Source organism: Leuresthes tenuis, unplaced genomic scaffold (assembly GCF_036924035.1).
Source record: "Leuresthes tenuis unplaced genomic scaffold, fLeuTen1.0.hap1 SCAF_8, whole genome shotgun sequence".
NCBI lineage: Eukaryota > Metazoa > Chordata > Actinopteri > Atheriniformes > Atherinopsidae > Leuresthes > Leuresthes tenuis.
The window spans coordinates 2,900,267-2,922,157 of NW_027325362.1; the positions used below are offsets into that span (position 1 = coordinate 2,900,267).

The following is a 21,891-nucleotide window of genomic DNA, read 5'->3' on the forward strand; positions in this document are numbered from 1 at the left end:
ATGTTACCTCTGACTCTAAATGTGTGCTCGTGGTTACCTCTGACTCTAAATGTGTGCTCATGGTTACCTCTGACTCTAAATGTGTGCTCATGGTTACCTCTGACTCTAAATGTGTGCTCGTGGTTACCTCTGACTCTAAATGTGTGCTCATGGTTACCTCTGACTCTAAATGTGTGCTCGTGGTTACCTCTGACTCTAAATGTGTGCTCGTGGTTACCTCTGACTCTAAATGTGTGCTCATGGTTAGCTCTGACTCTAAATGTGTGCTCATGGTTACCTCTGACTCTAAATGTTACCTATGACTCTAAATGTGTGCTCATGGTTACCTCTGACTCTAAATGTGTGCTCATGGTTACCTCTGACTCTAAATGTGTGCTCGTGGTTACCTCTGACTCTAAATGTGTGCTCATGGTTAGCTCTGACTCTAAATGTGTGCTCATGGTTACCTCTGACTCTAAATGTGTGCTCATGGTTACCTCTGACTCTAAATATGTGCTCATGGTTACCTCTGACTCTAAATGTGTGCTCATGGTTAGCTCTGACTCTAAATGTGTGCTCATGGTTACCTCTGACTCTAAATGTGTGCTCATGGTTACCTCTGACTCTAAATATGTGCTCATGGTTACCTCTGACTCTAAATGTGTGCTCGTGGTTACCTCTGACTCTAAATGTTACCTCTGACTCTAAATGTGTGCTCGTGGTTACCTCTGACTCTAAATGTGTGCTCATGGTTACCTCTGACTCTAAATGTTACCTCTGACTCTAAATGTGCGCTCATGGTTACCTCTGACTCTAAATGTGTGCTCGTGGTTACCTCTGACTCTAAATGTGTGCTCATGGTTACCTCTGACTCTAAATGTGTGCTCATGGTTACCTCTGACTCTAAATGTGTGCTCATGGTTACCTCTGACTCTAAATGTGTGCTCATGGTTACCTCTGACTCTAAATGTGCGCTCATGGTTACCTCTGACTCTAAATGTGTGCTCATGGTTACCTCTGACTCTAAATGTGTGCTCATGGTTACCTCTGACTCTAAATGTGTGCTCATGGTTACCTCTGACTCTAAATGTTACCTCTGACTCTAAATGTGTGCTCATGGTTACCTCTGACTCTAAATGTGTGCTCATGGTTACCTCTGACTCTAAATGTGTGCTCATGGTTACCTCTGACTCTAAATGTGTGCTCATGGTTACCTCTGACTCTAAATGTGTGCTCATGGTTACCTCTGACTCTAAATGTGTGCTCATGGTTACCTCTGACTCTAAATGTGTGCTCATGGTTACCTCTGACTCTAAATGTGTGCTCATGGTTACCTCTGACTCTAAATGTGTGCTCATGGTTACCTCTGACTCTAAATGTTACCTCTGACTCTAAATGTGTGCTCATGGTTACCTCTGACTCTAAATGTTACCTCTGACTCTAAATGTGTGCTCATGGTTACCTCTGACTCTAAATGTGTGCTCATGGTTAGCTCTGACTCTAAATGTTACCTCTGACTCTAAATGTGCGCTCATGGTTACCTCTGACTCTAAATGTGCGCTCATGGTTACCTCTGACTCTAAATGTGCGCTCATGGTTACCTCTGACTCTAAATGTTACCTATGACTCTAAATGTGCGCTCATGGTTACCTCTGACTCTAAATGTGTGCTCATGGTTACCTCTGACTCTAAATGTGTGCTCATGGTTACCTCTGACTCTAAATGTTACCTATGACTCTAAATGTGCGCTCATGGTTACCTCTGACTCTAAATGTGCGCTCATGGTTACCTCTGACTCTAAATGTGCGCTCATGGTTACCTCTGACTCTAAATGTGTGCTCATGGTTACCTCTGACTCTAAATGTTACCTATGACTCTAAATGTGTGCTCATGGTTACCTCTGACTCTAAATGTGTGCTCATGGTTACCTCTGACTCTAAATGTTACCTCTGACTCTAAATGTGCGCTCATGGTTACCTCTGACTCTAAATGTGCGCTCATGGTTACCTCTGACTCTAAATGTGCGCTCATGGTTACCTCTGACTCTAAATGTGCGCTCATGGTTACCTCTGACTCTAAATGTGCGCTCATGGTTACCTCTGACTCTAAATGTTACCTCTGACTCTAAATGTTACCTATGACTCTAAATGTGCGCTCATGGTTACCTCTGACTCTAAATGTGTGCTCATGGTTACCTCTGACTCTAAATGTTACCTATGACTCTAAATGTGTGCTCATGGTTACCTCTGACTCTAAATGTTACCTATGACTCTAAATGTGCGCTCATGGTTACCTCTGACTCTAAATGTGTGCTCATGGTTACCTCTGACTCTAAATGTTACCTATGACTCTAAATGTGTGCTCATGGTTACCTCTGACTCTAAATGTTACCTATGACTCTAAATGTGTGCTCATGGTTACCTCTGACTCTAAATGTGTGCTCATGGTTACCTCTGACTCTAAATGTGTGCTCATGGTTAGCTCTGACTCTAAATGTGCGCTCATGGTTACCTCTGACTCTAACGACTCGTTCTGTTTCCAGACTCCCTGAATAAATGTAGAAACGAGGTCAGTTTGTGTGGTCCTCACATGCACACGTGCAGATGTGTTTTGCATAGCTTGCACAGCTGAAGTGGGTAGATGTGTGTGTTTATTCCAAGGATCATCTCTTTTGTAACATGCTATCTGAGCTGCTTTTTGAGGGAATAAAATGAAATTCTGTCTGATCTTTTGGAGCAGATGGACCGAACACATTTACGAGCTGAAAGTGGTGCTAAAACGTAGTAAATAACACAGGGCTATCCCTGAAGAACTCCTCTCAAAGGGCAACGTGGCTAAATTTCACCGGAGATTTCCCCTTTTTCAGTCTTCATTTTAACTTTATCTTCACCCATCTCACATCACACTTTACTTTGCAATGAAGATGGAAAAAAAGGATTTGGATTTGATCTCTCAGGGTCATGTGGTTATAAAGAAACATCCCTCAGTGTGATAATGTGTGTGTTTCAGGTTGTTTGAAGAAGCAGCTACCAAGCTGAACCTGGTCGGTATGATTGGATTCCTGCAGCAGTTGAGAAAAGCTTCTCAGTCTCAGCTGTTTGACTCTGTGACAGAGACTGGAGACTATTCCCTGGCAATGCCTGGTAAACACACACAGATATGCACACGGCAGCGTTTGGTCCCTTCAGAGAGAGTTTGCATTCAGCATGTGCTGCACCCAAAGCATCGGAAACCTTAGCCTTGACTTAAGCCAAGTCTTTAATCATTAACATAATTGGGAAAAAGTTCCCTCAGAATGAGTGATACTGGTATTAACACACAATCATTGCCTCAATAAGTAGGAAACTTTGTGTTGGGACACCTTCCCAAGCGGGAAAACCACTAAACTTACTGCAGTAAAGTTTTTATTCATCCAGAAATAAGTTTATTGTCCCACTTTGAACACTACTGAACATATTCTGTATATCAGATGGAATTATTAGAGGCCTTAAAGCTTCTACATTAAGTTCTTACTACAGACTTAAACTCGCCTCTTTGGTTCTGATTAAATTAATCAAACGGTACCTTTGGTGGATATTAACATGCTTATAAATACTTCATCTCGTACAGCACAATGTTAAAAACATCGTGATTTTTTATTAAAAGTGATGATATAAAGTGGTTTTTCATCAGGCCTGGTCTGATAACTGGCCTTTATCTCCCTGTGAAACAGGGCTGCCTTTTAATTTAATCCCAGTTTTTATTTTAGGGGATATCAAATTTCCAAATCTGAGCTCTCTGGCTGGATGCCTGATTTACTTGTCAAAGGTTTAAAGTGAAGCTGTAATGTTCCCTGTGCGCCTGCAGGAGAAGCCAAGTCCACGCTGGAACGCCGCAGCGCTCTGCATCTGTTCCGCCTCGGCGAGGCCATGCTGCGAATCGTCAGGAACAGGAACCGGCCGCTGCTGCACATGATGAGGGCCTGGAGTGTGGTGGCACCGCACCTGGTTGAGGTGGGAACCTGTGAACTTAGAGCTGCAGGGTGGGGGACGTGGGGCTCCTGCTTTTACCTGAATTACCACAGCTCCCTGCAAACTTTGGTGTCCTGAAAGAAAGTGTGAAGGTTCCCCCTCTGGGCTACTGTGGTAACATGAGGAGGAGGCCAGTCCATGGCCTCTTTGACAGTAAATTGTTTGTTTTAAGGTGACAGAAACGGAGTTAATGTGAATGAAAGCATGGTGTGAATGTTATGCTGCTGAGATATATATATATATATATATATATAAGTAATATAAAGACTTTCAAGTCCATCATCACAGATGTTTGTCCTTCTCAGGCTGCATGTCACAAAGAGCGCCACGTATCCCAGAAGGCCGTTTCCTTCATCCACGATGTTCTGACAGAGGTGCTGACGAGCTGGGCGGAGCTTCCACACTTCCATTTTAACGAGGCGCTCTTCAGGCCCTTTGAGCACATCATGCAGCTGGAACTGTGTGACGAGGACGTCCAAGACCAGGTGAAGTTAAATGTGTCCCATTTCCACATGGTTTGAATGCACGAACCAACCACCTTTCCCCCCTGCAGGTGGTGACATCCATAGGAGAGCTGGTGGAGATGTGTTCCCCTCAGATTCTGTCAGGTTGGAGGCCTCTGTTCAGTGCTCTGAGGACCGTCCACGGCAGCAAATCTGATACCAAAGACTACCTGCTGGGAGAATACTCTATGGGTAAATCTGCCAAACTCTGTTCCCAGGACAATAGCTAAAGGGGAACTCTGGTATTTTTAAACCTTATTTCTGGCATGAAATACGTTCATCTGCTCACCGAGAACAGTGAAAGTCGGCGTCCTTCAGAAGATATTTAGATAACTGGAGATCCATATAACGGAGTGAACGGGGCTTAGAGGATGCAGCCTCTAAATAAGGCATTATCTGTCTTTATTTCACCAATACTTTAAGAAGAATGAATGAATGAACGTGTGCTATAGCTCTGTTAGCTCATAGCTGCTGTTATGTGGCTACTTGCAGCTATAGGAGAGCTAACAGAGGGATTTCTACACAGGCACTCTACTGGGACCACTTCATCCACACGCCCCCCTGCAGCACAGTTTATTCACTCATTTCTCTGTGACAGTCGGCTAACTTCACACAGAGTTTGCTGCTGATAGTTTTGTGCAACATGGCAGGATATTTATCAGATTTTGACGAGGACTTTGAGTACGATGGACGTTCTTACCGTTTTCAGTCAGAGTATAAAGATGAGGAGCTCCTGGAAAGGAGGAAGCAGAAGCAGAGAGAGGAACAGCTGGCCGTAGACAACAGACTGCTGCACGTCCGTGAATCGATGCTAACTGGTGGAGGATGTTTACCTCTGCCAACAGAGGAGGAATGCGTCCAATAAAGACAGATAATGCCTTATTTAGAGGCTCTAAGCCCCGTTCCTCCGTTATATGGATCTCCAGTTATCTAAATATCTTCCGAAGGACGCCGACCAAACTGTTCTCAGTGAGTAGATGAACGTATTTCAGCCAGAAATAAGGTCTAAAAACACCGGAGTTCCCCTTTAAGTTAATGATCTGTCCGATTAGTTATTTAACTAGAATGTTTTTTCCTTCCTTCCTTCCTTCCTTCCTTCCTTCCTTCCTTCCTTCCTTCCTTCCTTCCTTCCTTCCTTCCTTCCTTCCTTCCTTCCTTCCTTCCTTCCTTCCTTCCTTCCTTCCTTCCTTCCTTCCTTCCTTCCTTCCTTCCTTCCTTCCTTCCTTCCTTCCTTCCTTCCTTCCTTCCTTCCTTCCTTCCTTCCTTCCTTCCTTCCTTCCTTCCTTCCTTCCTTCCTTCCTTCCTTCCTTCCTTCCTTCCTTCCTTCCTTCCTTCCTTCCTTCCTTCCTTCCTTCCTTCCTTCCTTCCTTCCTTCCTTCCTTCCTTCCTTCCTTCCTTCCTTCCTTCCTTTCCTCCCTTCCTTCCTTCCTTTCCTCCCTTCCTTCCTTCCTTTCCTCCCTTCCTTCCTTCCTTTCCTCCCTTCCTTCCTTTCCTCCCTCCCTTTCCTTCCTCCATGCAGGGAAGTCGCAGGCTCCAGTGTTTGATGTCTTCGAGGCTTTCATCAACACAGACAACATCCAAGTTTTTGCCAACGCTGCCACTGACTACATCATGTGCCTCATGAAGTTTGTGAAAGGCTTGGGTCCGTTGCACTTCACACGCACCTCTTCCACTTTGACATATTACATTTTGAGCCCTCGTGGATTTATTTTCCTGGAATCTGAATCTGCTGTGGAATTAGATGCCGATGATGCGTTTGCGTCGCATCCTTAATATTCTTCTGTCGTGATGTTTCAGGAAAATATCCGTTTTCCATCAGTTTGATTTGATAGATTTGTGTTAATATAGTGCAGCCAGTAAGCACTTTTAAAAAAAAAATGTACAGGGATTATCTTTGAAACTGGCTGGTTTTTAATGTTTTTTTTTCCAGTTTTTCTTCCCTAAATGTTGTGATTATTTGTGTGCAGGTGAGATGGACTATAAAGAGATTGGAGACTGTGTTCACGTGTGTGGGTACAGCTCCACTGACCTCTGCCTGCCTGCTCTTGACTACCTGCGCAAATGTTCGCAGGTCGGAGCTTCCCTTCATCCTTTGTGCCTCGCAGTCGGTTCTTCCTGTGACTTAATGAAGTCACGTTCTGTTTGGTTGACAGTTGCTGGCAAAGATCTACAAGATGCCGTCCAAGCCGGTGTTCTTGGGGGCTCGGCTCGCCAGTCTGCCGATGAGATCGCAGGAGCGCTCGATCAGCAGTGAGGATGGGATGGACTGTGTTCTTCAGGAGTTTGATGACGACACGGGTAAAGACTGTTTCTGCTCTGTTTGTTTCTCTTTTACTTGCACTCCTGTCACATCAACCCTGCTCTGTTGTGTTGTGTAGGTTTGATCCAGGTGTGGATTTTGCTGTTGGAGCAGCTCACAGCAGCGGTGTCAAACTGCCCCCGACAGCACCAGCCTCCGACCCTGGAGCTGCTCTTCACTCTGCTCAGAGAGGTCACCGCTGTGCCAGGTGATGCTCATACAGCTGCACCAAACAGTGTTTGCACTCACTGGGAGAACACTTTCAGAAGAAATGTGCAGCATGTACACAAGTCAGCCAAATAAGTCACGTGATCTTAACTCTTGATCTTATCTGTTGAAGTTAAAGCTGAAGTTAAAGCTGACTCATGCTGGCTGCTGAAGCTTTTTTAAATGAACACTTGCAGTCTAACTCTGTCGGCTCCCTTCAGGTCCAGGGTTTGCCATCTTCTGCGTCATCCAGCTGCTGCTTCCTGTGATGTCACTGTGGCTGCAGCGTAGCCATGGTGACCACTCTTACTGGGATGTGGCCGCTGCCAACTTCAAACATGCCATTGGCCTGTCATGCGAGCTGGTGGTGGAACACGTCAACAGCTTCATACACTCAGGTGAGACACACGGTCAGGCGTCTGCTGTCCAGGCAGCGCAGTTTGAGATCTTGTTGTTCGGTTTTTCCCCCGGGAAGATTCTCACGACTTTCCAGCTGATGTCAGAGTTTCTCTCTCTGTGATTGCTGTGATGCAGAGGATTCAGGGTCCTTAATCCAAACAGACATTCACCAGACACCAAATGCCACGTCTGTGCATCAGAAACTCCCAAAGTGTTCAGCAGGTCTCACCTGAAATCAGAGGGGGGTCTTCATCACATTATTGGTTAAAAAGTTCTCTGCAGTTAACTTTTCTGCATTTATCAGAATCACAGAAATGAAAATGAGCTGTGATTGGTTTGAACCACAGAACCTGGTCCCACTGTGTCCATCTGAGCCCTCTGGACGAGCTTAACTTAAAGCTTCTTTCCTCAGGAGAAACACATCCTCAGATCTTTCTTTGAGGAACAGTTTTAACACTTTCCTTACATGTTTGTTGATTAAAAATGGAGATCCTCTGCCCATCTTTGCTGTTCAAAGACTAATGTACAAAACTGTCTACGACAAAGTGCAAATCAGACCTTTTTTCATCTTTTTTCCTCACCCAGGGTTGCGTAATGAGTTCAAAGTGAAATGGAGCATGACTGATGGCTCGTTGTTCCACTGTCCTCCTTAGTCAGATTGAATTGTGGCCTTTTCCGTGTGCTCACAGGCTGTGTTGTTGTGGCCTGTTTGTGTTGCAGACATTGGTTACGAGTCACTCATCAACCTGATGTTGAAGGATCTCTTCAAGCTGCTGGTGGCCTGTGTGTCTGAACCTGCAGAGACCATCTCCAGAGTGGGCTGTTCCTGCATCAGGTGACAACTTATTTCTCAGTTATTTGAGACGCATTTTAAGTTTGTTCCTCTGTTATTGAGTAGGGATTGAGTTAAACGTTTTCTTCTCTTGAATCAAAGGTCAGGAGTGTTTGATTTTATCCCTAAAAGTTTTAAATGATAGTTTAAAATCACTTAGTTTCTAGGGTTGTAATAAGAACGAAAGCCCTAGAAATAACCCTTCACAAACCACAGGACAGACATATTTGCTGTCATTTAGCTTCTTGAACAAACTTTTCTTATGAATAAAGGAATAGATCCCAACAAGGTGTTCATCCTCTGATTATTAGCATCAGGTGGGCTCTTATATTTTAGAATGAAATGCAAGAAAACTCCAAGAGTTCATCCACCTCAGAGTGTCTGATTATAAATCCCTTTAAGGTGATTATCCCATTTACTGTCAGTTTATATATATTTAGAGCCAGTTGATGATAAAAGTCATCTCAGAGCACTTTACATTGAAAATAAAGCTTAATACAAGTCAGAGTAAAGGGAGTCCTATTTAAGGCTGTAGCAGTATAACTGAATGTTTGTGGTCAGTAGGTTAATAAGTTTTATTAAATAGGAACGTTTTAAGCCTAATCTTAAAGGTAGAATCCGAACTTGGAGCTGGATTTACCTTCTGAAAAATCTAAGAACCATAAGTGGAAGCTGCAATCTGAGCGCTATAAGAGCCTTCATACATGATGGAGCTTGGTCAGTAAGAGTATATAAATATAATATATAATATTGTGTTTTGGATTTAGCAGTTAGCTAATAGAGAGAAGTTAGCATTAGAGAAACTTTGATGCTATAATGTAGCAGAACTCTTGCTACAGTATTTCCCATGATAAGGAATACTGTATTTTTATGTTTCTACTTTAACAAATAAAGTTTTCATGAGCCATAACTTTGTTTCCTAGTTAACTCCTGAAGGTTTTTACTGAAGCAGTTGTTGCCATCCCAGATACTGGGAAAGATTTAAGGCCAAACTTCTTCTGTTATTTATATCTGACGTTGCTCGATGCCAATGATTAAGGTGAATTTAACATATTGGCATGTGACACAGCTGATGTGATTTATCCTGGTCCAAAGTATGAAAAACTGATTTTCCAGACTGTGGCCCTTGGTTTACATCCTCTGCAGTGTGACAGTCTTCATGCATCATCACAACTGCTGCACAAGCTCTCAGTAGAGTGGAGGGATGGAGTGATTCTCGATCGGATCGTGATCTTTTTTTCAAATCTTTAAGGCGATCTTGAATTAATTTAATGCCATAAGATGTTAAAGAAAAATCTCTAGAACCTGCACTTAAAAATGTTTGTCATGGAGCAACATGGCTGCATACAGAAGCCCTTTGACCTGTGCAACTCAGGAGTTAATATTAAACTCTTAATCACACCCTGTTGCACCTTGTTTTTTGGAGGTCTTCTCTGTTCTTCATCTTCTTGCTTTCTTACCAAACACTTTTCTCTGCTGTATTAACCTTCTTTTTAGTCACAAAAGAAATAATTCATGCATATATTTGAACAACGATAACTTTATTAAATCCAGGGGTCAGCGTGCGTAAATGAAAATAACATTTTGAGCCACAGACACCTCTGTCTGTGCAGATGTGGCGTAAAACCTCTATTTCTAAATAAATAATAGGCTGGAATAGGGATGGAGTGATTTTCGATCGGATGTCAGCGATTGACAGTGGCCACGATCGAATGATCCGAGACTCCGATTTCACATCCCCAGTAGAGTGCCAAACTTGGCTTAATCTGCTCCTGAAAACAGTCCCAAACAAATGCATGATTGCAGTGCGAGAACTGTTTGAAAATCTAGGATCAGTCATTTCTAAAACTGGCTTAAATGAATGTCCTCAGAGGGAACCAATCCTTCGGCAAACTGCCATAAAAAGTCAGCGTGGCCAGAAACTTAAGAGACTAAGGGATGATGGATTTACTGTCTCTGTGGGATTTGTTGACAGTAACACAAATAAAAAGCATTAAAGCTACAACAGATCTATGTTTTAGGAATATTATAGAGAACACTTTGCACTGCAGGCTGGTTTTTTCCCTCTTTCTTACGTAACATCTTGCTTTTGTTCTGTTTGTGAAGGTATGTGCTGGTCACAGTGGGTCCAGTGTTCACAGAAGAGATGTGGAGGTTGGCCTGCTGTGCTCTGCAGGATGCTTTCTCTGCTACCTTAGAGCCTGTGAAGGTACACACACACACACAAATAATAAGAGTGTTGTGTAAATCTAAAACTGCAGACAAATGCAGTCGTATAGAGACGCACTCACTCTCCCACAAGCCTGGTCATTGTAGCAAGCCGTATAATCCATCTGCACTCCGAAGCTGCTGGTGGGGACAGAAGTAATCTGAAAGCCTTTGCTGTTAATACTATCACCAAGCTGACATTCCACATTAAGCTTTATGACTACAGTCAACCTCACACACTCCAACAGCTGTTTGTCTGCCCGCTGTCAGGTTTTCTGCTCCATCTCTGTTTAACAGTCTGAAGTATTAAAGCTTTTGTTCTTTTACAGCAGTTTTATTAGAACCTTAAGGAGACATATTCACAAGTTTCACATGTTTTTGTCGGACTTTGCTCAAAATAACACAGAAAGACAGTACAACAGCTCCTTTATCCACCAAATAAATATAAGCCTGTATTCACTGTGATGTGTAGGGACCTACTGACTGCACTCCATCCCTCTTTTAACCCTTGAAGCACATATTTATTGTATAATAGGCTAAATAATGCAAAGTTTCTCAGGAAACACAATTGCTTTGCTGTAAATTTCAAGCCTTTTTTTGCCGTGGACACACTTCCTGACAGTGAATCGGGAACTCCTTTGTGGTTGAACAGGAAGGTAAGTTTGGGCATTAGGAGATATGTAGAGTTTAGGTGGTGGGGGGGTGGTGTCCAAGGACAGAACCCTGTTGTACACCACAATCACCATCAGAAGCTTCACATTTGAGATTTTTCTGCCTATTCTCATTCTCTACAGCGTCATATGCTGTTGTTTTGTCAGCTGCTCTGTCAGTTTTCAATGGGAGAGGTGCACCAGGTAAACTCATTTGGTCTGAGAACAGGTTGGATCCCAGTGAACTGGATTCTGATTTGCTTGAACTGGATTTTATCTTTGAAGTGCTGTGGGATGGCATTTGTTGTAATTTGGCGCGGTGTAAATAAAATTGAATTTCCACATGGTAAACGATGTTTACAGTCAGATGGGTTGAATATTCCACATAACTGAGAGTGTTTGTGCACATATTGCATGATTAAATCCCAGCCTGGTCAGCTGTATGAGGACTTGGTGTTAATTTGTTGATGACAGCACCTGCTGGGTAGATTTAAAGAGTACAGCCTCAGCGTGACTCCAACCCCTGCTGTTCCATTTCAGCCTTGCAGATCACAGCTTCTGGCTCTGTTCAGTACAGGTGACTTTGTCAGGCGTTTCACTAAATTTGGTGTGCGCCCGCAGCTCCGAGGCAGCTGCTTGCTTGACTGCAGCTAAGCAGCTTTACAGCTTAGAGCTTGTGTGTGTGTGTGCTTCAGAAAGAGAAATGATGATGAAGATAATGATGCCACAGCCATTCACAGATTTCCTTTGCTTGTTTTCCAGGATTCCCAACAGACCAAATGAATATACGTTATTTTTCTGGGTTACAATCATAACATTCTTAGCAAAGAGTTAAAGGAAAAAAACACTGATGAAATGAATTGATATGAAAATCGGGATCAAGGGTGATTTTAAAAAAAGCCTTGATTGATGCAAAATCTTGTTTATCTGCACAGTGCATTGGGAGTTTTTAGAGCTTAAGTCGTATATCTCAAATAGCTTACATACTCAAAACATGCAAAACATCACAGACCACCAGAACTTTTATATAACATATTTTCTGACTGTATTGTAGAGCTCAGCATCACTTTTAAACATGTCAAACATCATATAGTTTTCATGGGACTTTGGATCTTCAGTGGTTGAAAGCAACTTATCAAGTACAATTTTCATCATATTTTCAGGTACATTTTAGACTACTTTTACCATATTATTTGAGGTTCTATTGTATATTTACGTGACATGTTTAGGTACCAGTTGCTGTTACCTGTTAACAGCTTCAACTAACTGTGATTTTTCAGTCCAAATTCTATCCTCATTATGTAACCAAGTCCAAAATCTCTAATCCCAATAATCAGCACATTCAGCAGGCGACCCTGTGTATAAAACTGTACATTAAGTAGTTTAAACCTGCTCTGTAATCAGCAGCTTTAACAGTTAGAGGTTGTTTACAGATTTAACCAGAACTGTTACTTTAATACATTAATTGTGCTTATCTGCTAATAGTTATGTGCAAAAGTCTTAAGCCACAATGCATTTCCTTATAAATCACCAGGAAATGGGAAACAGGTGCAGCGATTTATTGACACATGCAAACATGAATCTAAATCCAGAATCTGAGGTAGAAACAGAGTTTTTTTTATCAGTTCTGAGCAGCTTTAAAGTGAATATCTGCTCTGAGCTCCTTTATTCTCCAACACAGCCTGAACCCTCTGAGACAAGCTTTCTGTCATTTCTTTAAGGAGTCTTCAGGAATAGTTCTCCAGGCTTCTTGAAGGACATCCCAAAGCTCTTCTTTGGATGTGGGCTGCCTTTTGTTCCGTTCTCTGTCAGATGATCCCACACTGCTTCAATAATGTTGAGGTCCGGGCTCTGGGGAGGATTCATCCCTCCATAAGACCTGTTGCCACTGATTTTCAGTCCACTTCTTGTGTCATTTGGCACAGCTCAGCCTTTTCTCCCTGTTTCCCTTCCTTAAAAATGGCTTCTTGACAGCCACCCTTCCATGGAGACCATTTCTGATGAGGCTTGGGCCAACAGTAGATGGATCAGCTGAAGGTCCAGATGCATCTCTCAGGTCCTGTCAGGTCACAGCTGGATTTTTTCCTCTTTCTTAAGGACGTCACTTTCAGATCCTGTTCATCTGCTGTAGATAGTTTTTTAGGCCTGACACTTCTTCTTTTGTCCTCCACTTGTCCAGTTTCCTCAAATGTTTTAAGGACACACTGCACACCATGCTGAGATATGCCAAGTTTTCAGCTGATAGCTCTTTGGGAATCACCTTGTTGCTGCAGAAATCCTATTTTCTGTCTGTCAAACTGTGTTTTCTTTGCTGTTTTTCATAGATGCAGCTAAAGAAATGGGAACAAATGATGTGTCTTTGTGACAAAGTGCCTAAAGATCCAGTTTAAAATGGCTTCTTTGCTAAGTTGTCTGTTCTGTGTCGACACAACACTGGTTCATCCTCATGTCTTCTGAAAATGGACCAGACTGAAACTAAGGGAAAGAGATGCCAGTGTCCAAAGAAAAACTTTGAAAGAAACTATCGCTCAAGACCACTTTAAAAGGTTACAAGAAAGTCTGGCTGCTTGGAAGGAAATAAAAAATGTGGGTGGCTGTAAACTTTTGCACAGAACTTTTTTAGTACTTGGCACCGTTTTGCACTTCATGTGAGACTTGTTATTAAGTCGGTGTAATTAAGTTAGGTCTGAACATTGAAAATTTAAGTATTAAATAAATGTGGATGCAATTAATCTATTATTACTGGGTTTTAAGAAGGAGGGAATCTATGAATAAGTATTTAAAGGTTCTGAGTACCAGAACTAGCAGATCTACCAGATGCTGGAGTTATAGATTCATATTGTTCCACACGTCTACACCATAAAACTTTAAAATCTCTTCTTTTTGTTGTGTTTATGTGTTAAATCTTTAACCACATAACAGATTTCCTTATAGCAAAGTGTTGACAGGTGCTGAAATAATGAAAGTATTTGCACATGGACTGGAAACATATTTGTAAAAAGGTGTAAATAAAATCAGGAAAATGTAAAGTGATTGTAGGTCACTGCAGGTCCTTCACATGCAGCGTAAATCCCTGATGTGTAGCTTATGCTTTTAGATGCAGCAACATGTGACATTTGACTGGGTTTATGGAAAAGCTGCTTTTGTTCATCACCCACACATTTAGGTCACATGTGATGCAAGAGAACCACAATATTATTTTATAATACTTGGATTATATCATTGGAAGCGTAGATATTCATCTGTCCACTACACATCTTAAAGGAAACCTTTACTGAATAAAAAACTGTGCTTTGCATCACATTCATATTTGATATGTACAATATGTAACGTATGCTATGTTTTTTTTGTCTCTGTTTTGTAATGTAGTCTAATTAAGACTCCTAATTAACTCCTAAGGCAGTCTCATAAATATGTGTAACAATCTGAGCTCATTAGCTGTGTTTGTTCTATCGATGGTGCTTTAGCTTTACTCTGCTGTGGAAAACTCAAACTGAACAAAGATTGCTTGTTATTAATGAAGTTAATGTCCAGCACAGCTGTTGTCACTGTTTTTCACATGTGCTTCTATGCTTTCTACGGTTTTTGGTGCTTCATCTTCTTTGTTATTAAATCAGTTGTTGTTGGCCACTCCCACCTTTAGCTAACTTTCAGCCACTGGCTGTATGCGGAGGCTTAGAGTGACGCAGATGGATGCCTCCTGGATGTCCAGTGTGTTGGATGTAGTGTCATCCAGATGCAAAAACTACCAATTGCGTCTGGCTGAATACCCCTATCATACAAAGTTGCAGGATTCTTTCGAAATCTATGAGATTAAGAGATCCTATTTGAACCAGGGATTTGATTAGGGGAGAGAATCTTTGCACACCTTACGATTCGATATTAAAGCGATAACTGATGGGTCTTTAATTTATGTATATTGATGCACTTTTTCACAACATTTCTTTTTGTCTCACTGGATAAGCATTGAAAAACAGTGCATTTGTAATCAGAAACCAGAGTTGAGTTAATTTCCATTATATTTTATTAAACTAATGGAAATGCGTGCAAACTGGACAGTTCGGTCGGGTGGAATCGAGTTAACTCCTAAATTCCACCAGTGGCGCAGAAACAAAACATCCGGTTGATTTTCACAAGGATCTATTTCCCTGCACTGCACCTTGGAAACGTCACAATAACGTGGCTCTTGTCCTGTTCGCTTTTGCCGCCGATGTTGTAGAAGCAGAATAATAATAATTCTTTTCAATTAGGAGGAGCCGGTAGCTGCGGGCGGCCATGTTTGTTTTCCTCTGTGCGCTCCCCATAGTGTCCCGGAGATGACAAGTACCGCGCTTCTTAGTTCCGCATTTTAGAAACGTCTGTATTACTCTATTTAGATAATTTGGACGTTTGTGAATCGATTCAGAATCGTCCACGTCCGCATAGCGATGCATCTAATAATCGGAAACCCCTCGATTTGAGCTCAGGGATTTGAACCAGGAGCCCTGTTGCTGTGAGGCGACAATGCTAACCGGCATGCAGCCCAGAAAATGGTAAAGAAACATGTAGATACATGCCACAGCAAAAACTTATGAATTATGGTTAGTTTGACTACATGCTGGCATGTAACTATGAACCCTCAGTGCTGTGGCTTCAGGGGATTCTGGGACCTTAGTATCTGCTTTTCTTTTTAAATTATGGCTCAGGTTTTCCCTGATCGGCATTTGTTTTGTTTGAACTCCTTTGTAGAATCTTCTAGCATGCTTCCATACTGGTTCAGACAGCTTCTCTGGAGATGCCTGTGAGGTGAAGGTGGCGGCTCCATCTCACTCGCCATCAGCCGAAGCGGAGTACTGGAGGATCAAAGCTATGGCTCAGCAGGTCAGTCCAAGAGTTTCTGGCTCAACTTCACCTACTTTTAAGGTGCCTGCAGAGGGGAGAGACCTGAGGTAGTCAGGCTCAAGCTGTGGTCCAGTATCTCACTGGACCACAGTACAGACCAATGTATTACACTGTAGCTCTAATGAGTATTAACATCGTAACATTCAGGATTACCGTCCCAATTTGAAACTGGCATTTAATCGAGAACAAGTGATGCCTATTCGATTGTCAGCATGTCCTCTTTTGGTCCCAGGTCTTCATGTTGGACACCCAATGCTCTCCAAAGACACCCAACAACAAGGATGGCTTTGAGCACGCTCAGTCCTGCGTGCTTATCATCGAGCTGCCGTCCGACCAGCAGTCCAACGGACACACACAGAAAAGGTGGACAGTAAACGCACAGTTTGGTGTCTGAGAGATCAGAGTTACTAAAATAAACTCATTTCTGATCACATGAATGTTCTGCTTTTTGTTTAAGCTGAGTCACAGTATCTTTTTTAAGGTGTGAACAGTTAGAATTAGTTAATTTAATAAATGTTTCTCATTTGTAAGAATGTTTAAAAGACTTTCTTTGAAGAGCTGAAATGTTGCATTCAAGGCAGCGACAGTGGTTCCAGGAACAGATTCTCTCTTGAAGTCTACCTGTCATTAACTCTCTGCTTGTCTTTCTGCTGCTGTGTGACAGGAAAATTGGGTAAGGCTGTTTTTTGTGACATCAGTGAGATTTAAGAGTGTGACAGATGTCCATATGCAGCATCCATCTGTATGATGTCGTAATCTCACTACTTCTTCCACCAGATATTAAACACATAGCGTGATAAATTAGTTTACTTTCTGAAAATTACTTCCATCAAAGTGGACAAATACAAACATAAACCTAAACTAAACCTGCTTTTTTTCCCGTTGCTGTTGTGCTTCCTGCTGCTGCAGCCACACAGCATACAGGCGGGATTTTAATATGAATCTCTGTTTAGAGTACTGTTCAAAAGTCTTGATCCAGCCCTCACAATGCAAAAGACGCATCATTTGTTCCCATTTCTTTAGCTGCATCTATGAAAAACAGCAAAGAAAACACAGTTTGACAGACAGAAAATAGGATTTCTGCAGCAACAAGGTGATTCCCAAAGAGCTATTAGCTGAAAACTTGGCATATCTCAGCATGGTGTGCAGTGTGTCCTTAAAACATTTGAGGAAACTGGACAAGTGGAGGACAAAAGAAGAAGTGTCAGGCCTAAAAAACTATCTACAGCAGATGAACAGGATCTGAAAGTGATGTCCTTAAGAAAGAGGAAAAAATCCAGCTGTGACCTGACAGGACCCGAGAGATGCATCTGGACCTTCAGCTGATCCATCTACTGTTGGCCCAAGCCTCATCAGAAATGGTCTCCATGGAAGGGTGGCTGTCAAGAAGCCGTTCTTAAGGAAGGGAAACAGGGAGAAAAGGCTGAGCTGTGCCAAATGACACAAGAAGTGGACTGAAAATCAGTGGCAACAGGTCTTATGGAGGGATGAATCCTCCCCAGAGCCCGGACCTCAACATTATTGAAGCAGTGTGGGATCATCTGACAGAGAACGGAACAAAAGGCAGCCCACATCCAAAGAAGAGCTTTGGGATGTCCTTCAAGAAGCCTGGAGAACTATTCCTGAAGACTCCTTAAAGAAATGACAGAAAGCTTGTCTCAGAGGGTTCAGGCTGTGTTGGAGGATAAAGGAGCTCAGAGCAGAGATTCACTTTAAAGCTGCTGAGAACTGAGAAAAAAACTCTGTTTCTGCCTCAGATTCTGGATTTAGATTCATGTTTGCATGTTTCAGTCTTTACTGGACCTGTTTTATCCTGTTTGCTCCTTCGGTTTCCCTTGAAATATATAAAGGAAAGAGGGGTGGATCAAGATGTTTGCACAGTACTGCATATTCTTTGTGTTTTAAGACCATACAGATATGCTCAACAGAATCAGTTATTCAGCTTTGTCTTGATGGGTTAAACTTCAGTTGCTTTAGCGCCTGTTGGAATGTAGAATTCTTATCACAGTGATTTATGGGTAGATGATGCCTCTACCCACAAGCTGCACCTGTTTGTTATGCAGTGCAGCACATCGCTGCTTGCAGACAGCTGCTCTGTGCAGTACAGCGTGTCGTATCCAGCTTCCCGTACACAGCGTGGCACATAAGCCCCTGATGATGAGTTGTGTTGGCCCCCAACATTTTTATTATTCCAATCCAAAGTCCACTCTGTAACATTTCAGCCGTTCTAAAAGCAGAAATCCAATGAAAACATGATTGATTTGGTTTTTAGTTGTAGAGGAGCAACCAGTCGTGTTAGGGGGAATATTTAGTGTGTTGCAACCTGAGAGATGACACCAACTGGACCTCCAAAGCCATAGTTCAGAGTTTCTTTGTTCATCACCCGATAATAAAGTGTTGTTGTTATTAACTTAATTGAAATTACTATTTTTTTGTTTAACTTGATGAAGCCAAATGTTTTTCACTGACACCGAAGGATCATTTTTACTCTTCATACTGAATAAATGTCGTTTGACCCCTCTTCAGGATCCCATTCCGGACCATCGTGGTGAGCCTGCTGTCCCACCAGGTTCTGCTCCAAAACCTCTACGACATACTGCTGGAGGAGTTTATCAAGCAGCCCGAAGGCAACGAGAAGGTCACACCGGTGACCTCCGACCCCAGCAGACCCGCAGCCAGCTTCCTGCGATACATATCCATGACGAATTTAGCCATAATTCTGGATCTGCTGCTGGACTCTTACAGGTCACTGCAACAAAGAAGCGCAGTTTGGGTCTATGATCGTACTGTTTTTTCATAACCATGTTGACCAGTTTGCTTTGCATCTGAAAAGTGTTTGATCTCTGCAGGACAGCGCGGGACTTCGACACTCGGCCAGGTCTGAAGTACCTGCTGATGAAGGTGTCGGGGGTTTGTGGAGCAGCAAATCTTTATCGTCAGTCAGCCATGAGCTTCAACCTGTACTTCCAGGCCTTGTTGTGTGCAACGCTAAGCCAGGCTGAAAGCATGACCGCACAGCAGGTGGGAGCCCATGGACAAAATGTCTGTGATGTTATTTCTGTTAGTTTAAAGGTTTCCTTTGTAGAATTAACAGAGGAGATGGTGTATAATCTGGTTCTACTGACCCCCTCTGGTTTACAGAACGCTTCAGTGGGAGGTTTCCCAGTCCTGGGGCCCCGTGTAGAAATCACATGCACATACAAAACGTGTCGTTTTCCATGCACAGTTCTGCATTTATGAAAATGAACCCGGTGTTTGGGTGGGGCCTCAACGTCTTGAGCAACCGTGAAAATGCGCAGTCCATCCCACAAACTGTCGTCTGGCTCCTGTCGGCTGCCAGCAGCAAGTTACCCAGATTAGACGCTTTAAACTGAACAGTTTTAGGTTAATCTGAGTGTGTTCATCAGCTCATTTCCAGCTGCAGCTCCTTCTGCAAACACATTCATGTGATTCTGCTTTACTGCTCAGAATAGAACAGAAGATTAAAAATAACTCGTGTTAGAATGTGTGAAGCATAACTACAGCTTTTGTTTTTTTTTTAGTTTTTATTAACTCTTTATCATTTGAACAGCGCTTAAAGATGTGATATTATGCCCGTTTCCTGGTGAATAAAGGTTCCAGGTGTTTATCCTCTGGGCTCGTGCACAGAAACAGGTTTAGTGCTTTTGGACCACAGATGTTAGCGCTGCCAGGTGCCTTGCAGCCAGGTAAAAACTGCCTTTATGAGAGCTCTGCCCCCTCTGCCCTGCGCTGCACCCTCAGTGAACATTTACAGACACGTGTTGTGTTTGTGACCGGAGCCCAGGCTGATATCATAAGTATGTTCCAATAATAAAGCATTCATCATCTGGTAGAAACTACCGGACTTTTTTACTGTTGGATGAATGTTTAGCTCCAGTTTTCATCTATACTTTTGTTTGTTTGGTAGGTGTTATTGAAAGAGGCTCAGAGCAGGTATTTAACTTGTTTGCATTTGATGCATCAGAAAAATAACAGATTAACCTTCATTTATCTCATCTATCAACATATCTCTCTAATGAGCTGCATACCTTAGCAACCATTTGGTGATCACATTAACATCTTAATGACAACTTGGTGACGAATCTTCAAATGTAACTCAGTCTGTGTGCTGAAAACCCTGCTTCACATTTAAACCCTTCACGGTGCTCAGGTGAAGAGGATCCTGTTTGAGGAAGAGGAAGGGAGCTCTGACTCCTCCCACCCTGGCTCTGCCTCCTCAGAGGATGAAGACATCTTTGAAGAAACGGCGCAGGTGACACACAAGCTCACAAACAGAATATCCTGTGAAATCACATTTTTTTTCGTCTTAAAAAGATTAAATTGACCGTTTAAGACCAGGAAAAATCATAATATGCTGAAATATAATCCATCTTTCAGTCTTAAATGATCAGAGAAATGCAGTTATTTATGTTTGTGATGTCATGTGAAAGAACAGAGTATGGGGGGGGGCAGTTTTGATCTATAAGAAAAGAAATAGTCTCCCTGGATTTGTCACCCTGCTGCTCTTTAACTCCCCTCAGGTTTGTCCCGGTTCTGTTCAGACATTTCTTCAGACGTTGTCCTGAACTTTTCACGCCTATAATCTAACAAAGAGCTAAACTTCTAGTTAGCCGCTTGACTCTGTCTCTCCTCTGGCAGGTTAGCCCCCCTCGTGGCCGGGAGAAGCGCCATCAGTGGCGAACTCCGGTTCCGTCGCTCAGCGTGCAGCCGCTGGGCAGCGCCGACTGGGCCTGGCTGGTCAAACGCCTCTACAAGGTGTGCATGGATCTGTGCAACAGCTACATCCAGATGCACCGGGACCTGGAGAGCACGCTGGAGGAGACATCGCTGCTGAGAGGGGCTTCAGGGGCAGGAGATCACGTCTTCTTCCTGCCTCTCTTCCAGTCTGAGACTTCCACTCCGACTTCAGCAGGTGGACTCTCAGCGAGGGGGACGCCCTCAGAGGAAGGCGGGTACCGGAGTCAGGCGACGGACCTGAGTGCAGTGTCACCGGGAGACCCGTCCACACCCAGTCCAAGGTTCAGGTCTGACTTCAGTCGAAGTTTCTACACATATTGTCCCCATGCTGGCAGCTGCTTGTCAGTCTGAAAAAAGCCTGAACATCACGTCTCATACAGTCGGCTGTTCTGTTTGTTGCAGCTTCACAGGCAGTCTGCCCCACCACTTCAGGACCGGAGGAGAGAGGCGGGACTCCAACATCACAGGAAGCTCCGTGGGAGCAGCTTCCAGCAGCGCTGGACTGGGGAAGAGAAAGGAATGGTGGGAGAGCGCCGGCAACAAGCTGTACACCATCGCCACAGACAAAACCATCAGCAAGTTCATGATGGAGTACAAACGCAGGAAGCAGCAGCAGCAGCAGCAGCAGCAGAGCCACGTCAACCTGTTCATGAAGGAGCAGGGCCGAGCGGCGGCGGCAGGAGGAGGAGGGGGCAACGGAGCGGAGAGGAGGGCCCCAGTGGAGCTGCAGAGACCCCTGCAGAGGCCCCAGCAGCTGGTGGACCAGCAGGTTCCCCCTCTGAGGCACTCAGTCAGTGCAGGGCCGGAGGTGCTGAGGCAGGAGAAAAGGCCACGGTCAGGATCCACCATCAGCTCCCACAGCATCTCCCTGAGAGACTCTGAGGCTCAGATACAGGTGAGAAAAAGTAACAAATCCATCCAACAAAATCCATGCAGGGCAGCCTGGGCACCATCACAGTGTAGAAAAGGGAGGAACAAAGATATTTGTGTTTTCATATCATTGCCAAGAGATTAAAAACCCAAATCCCTAAAAAAAAAAACCTTTTTTTATACTCGTGGGATATTCTTCTCCCTGGTTCAGATCCGGACTGTTTGCTGTCATTGAGCTTGTGTGTCTTTGCTGAGGAAAGGTTTGGACAAAGCTTTCTCTGTGGCCAGATGCAAA

At 43.3% G+C, this 21,891-nt stretch overlaps 2 protein-coding genes across 4 annotated transcripts in view; one reads left to right on the plus strand and one right to left on the minus strand.

Moving 5' to 3' along the window:
* The window catches only part of LOC140312735 (endothelial PAS domain-containing protein 1-like), a 486,153-nt gene that overhangs the window by 237,709 nt on the left and 226,553 nt on the right, over positions 1 to 21,891 (minus strand). The window lies entirely within an intron of this gene.
* Positions 1 to 21,891, plus strand: part of arfgef3 (ARFGEF family member 3) — a 53,984-nt gene that overhangs the window by 24,319 nt on the left and 7,774 nt on the right. Inside the window, exons 23-40 of one of the 3 annotated variants that reach the window (XM_072390514.1) lie at positions 2,989 to 3,122; positions 3,826 to 3,971; positions 4,295 to 4,474; positions 4,543 to 4,684; positions 6,012 to 6,134; positions 6,460 to 6,563; positions 6,646 to 6,790; positions 6,871 to 6,999; positions 7,220 to 7,396; positions 8,118 to 8,232; positions 10,336 to 10,438; positions 15,816 to 15,947; positions 16,201 to 16,331; positions 18,495 to 18,713; positions 18,818 to 18,989; positions 20,140 to 20,241; positions 20,628 to 21,013; positions 21,129 to 21,621. In XM_072390514.1, coding sequence (XP_072246615.1) covers positions 2,989 to 3,122; positions 3,826 to 3,971; positions 4,295 to 4,474; positions 4,543 to 4,684; positions 6,012 to 6,134; positions 6,460 to 6,563; positions 6,646 to 6,790; positions 6,871 to 6,999; positions 7,220 to 7,396; positions 8,118 to 8,232; positions 10,336 to 10,438; positions 15,816 to 15,947; positions 16,201 to 16,331; positions 18,495 to 18,713; positions 18,818 to 18,989; positions 20,140 to 20,241; positions 20,628 to 21,013; positions 21,129 to 21,621 — 3,133 coding nt within the window. Of the gene's footprint in view, positions 1 to 2,988; positions 3,123 to 3,825; positions 3,972 to 4,294; positions 4,475 to 4,542; positions 4,685 to 6,011; positions 6,135 to 6,459; positions 6,564 to 6,645; positions 6,791 to 6,870; positions 7,000 to 7,219; positions 7,397 to 8,117; positions 8,233 to 10,335; positions 10,439 to 15,815; positions 15,948 to 16,200; positions 16,332 to 18,494; positions 18,714 to 18,817; positions 18,990 to 19,896; positions 19,923 to 20,139; positions 20,242 to 20,627; positions 21,014 to 21,128; positions 21,622 to 21,891 lie in introns of those variants that run through there. The other 2 variants (XM_072390515.1, XM_072390516.1) reach the window with 2 other exon arrangements.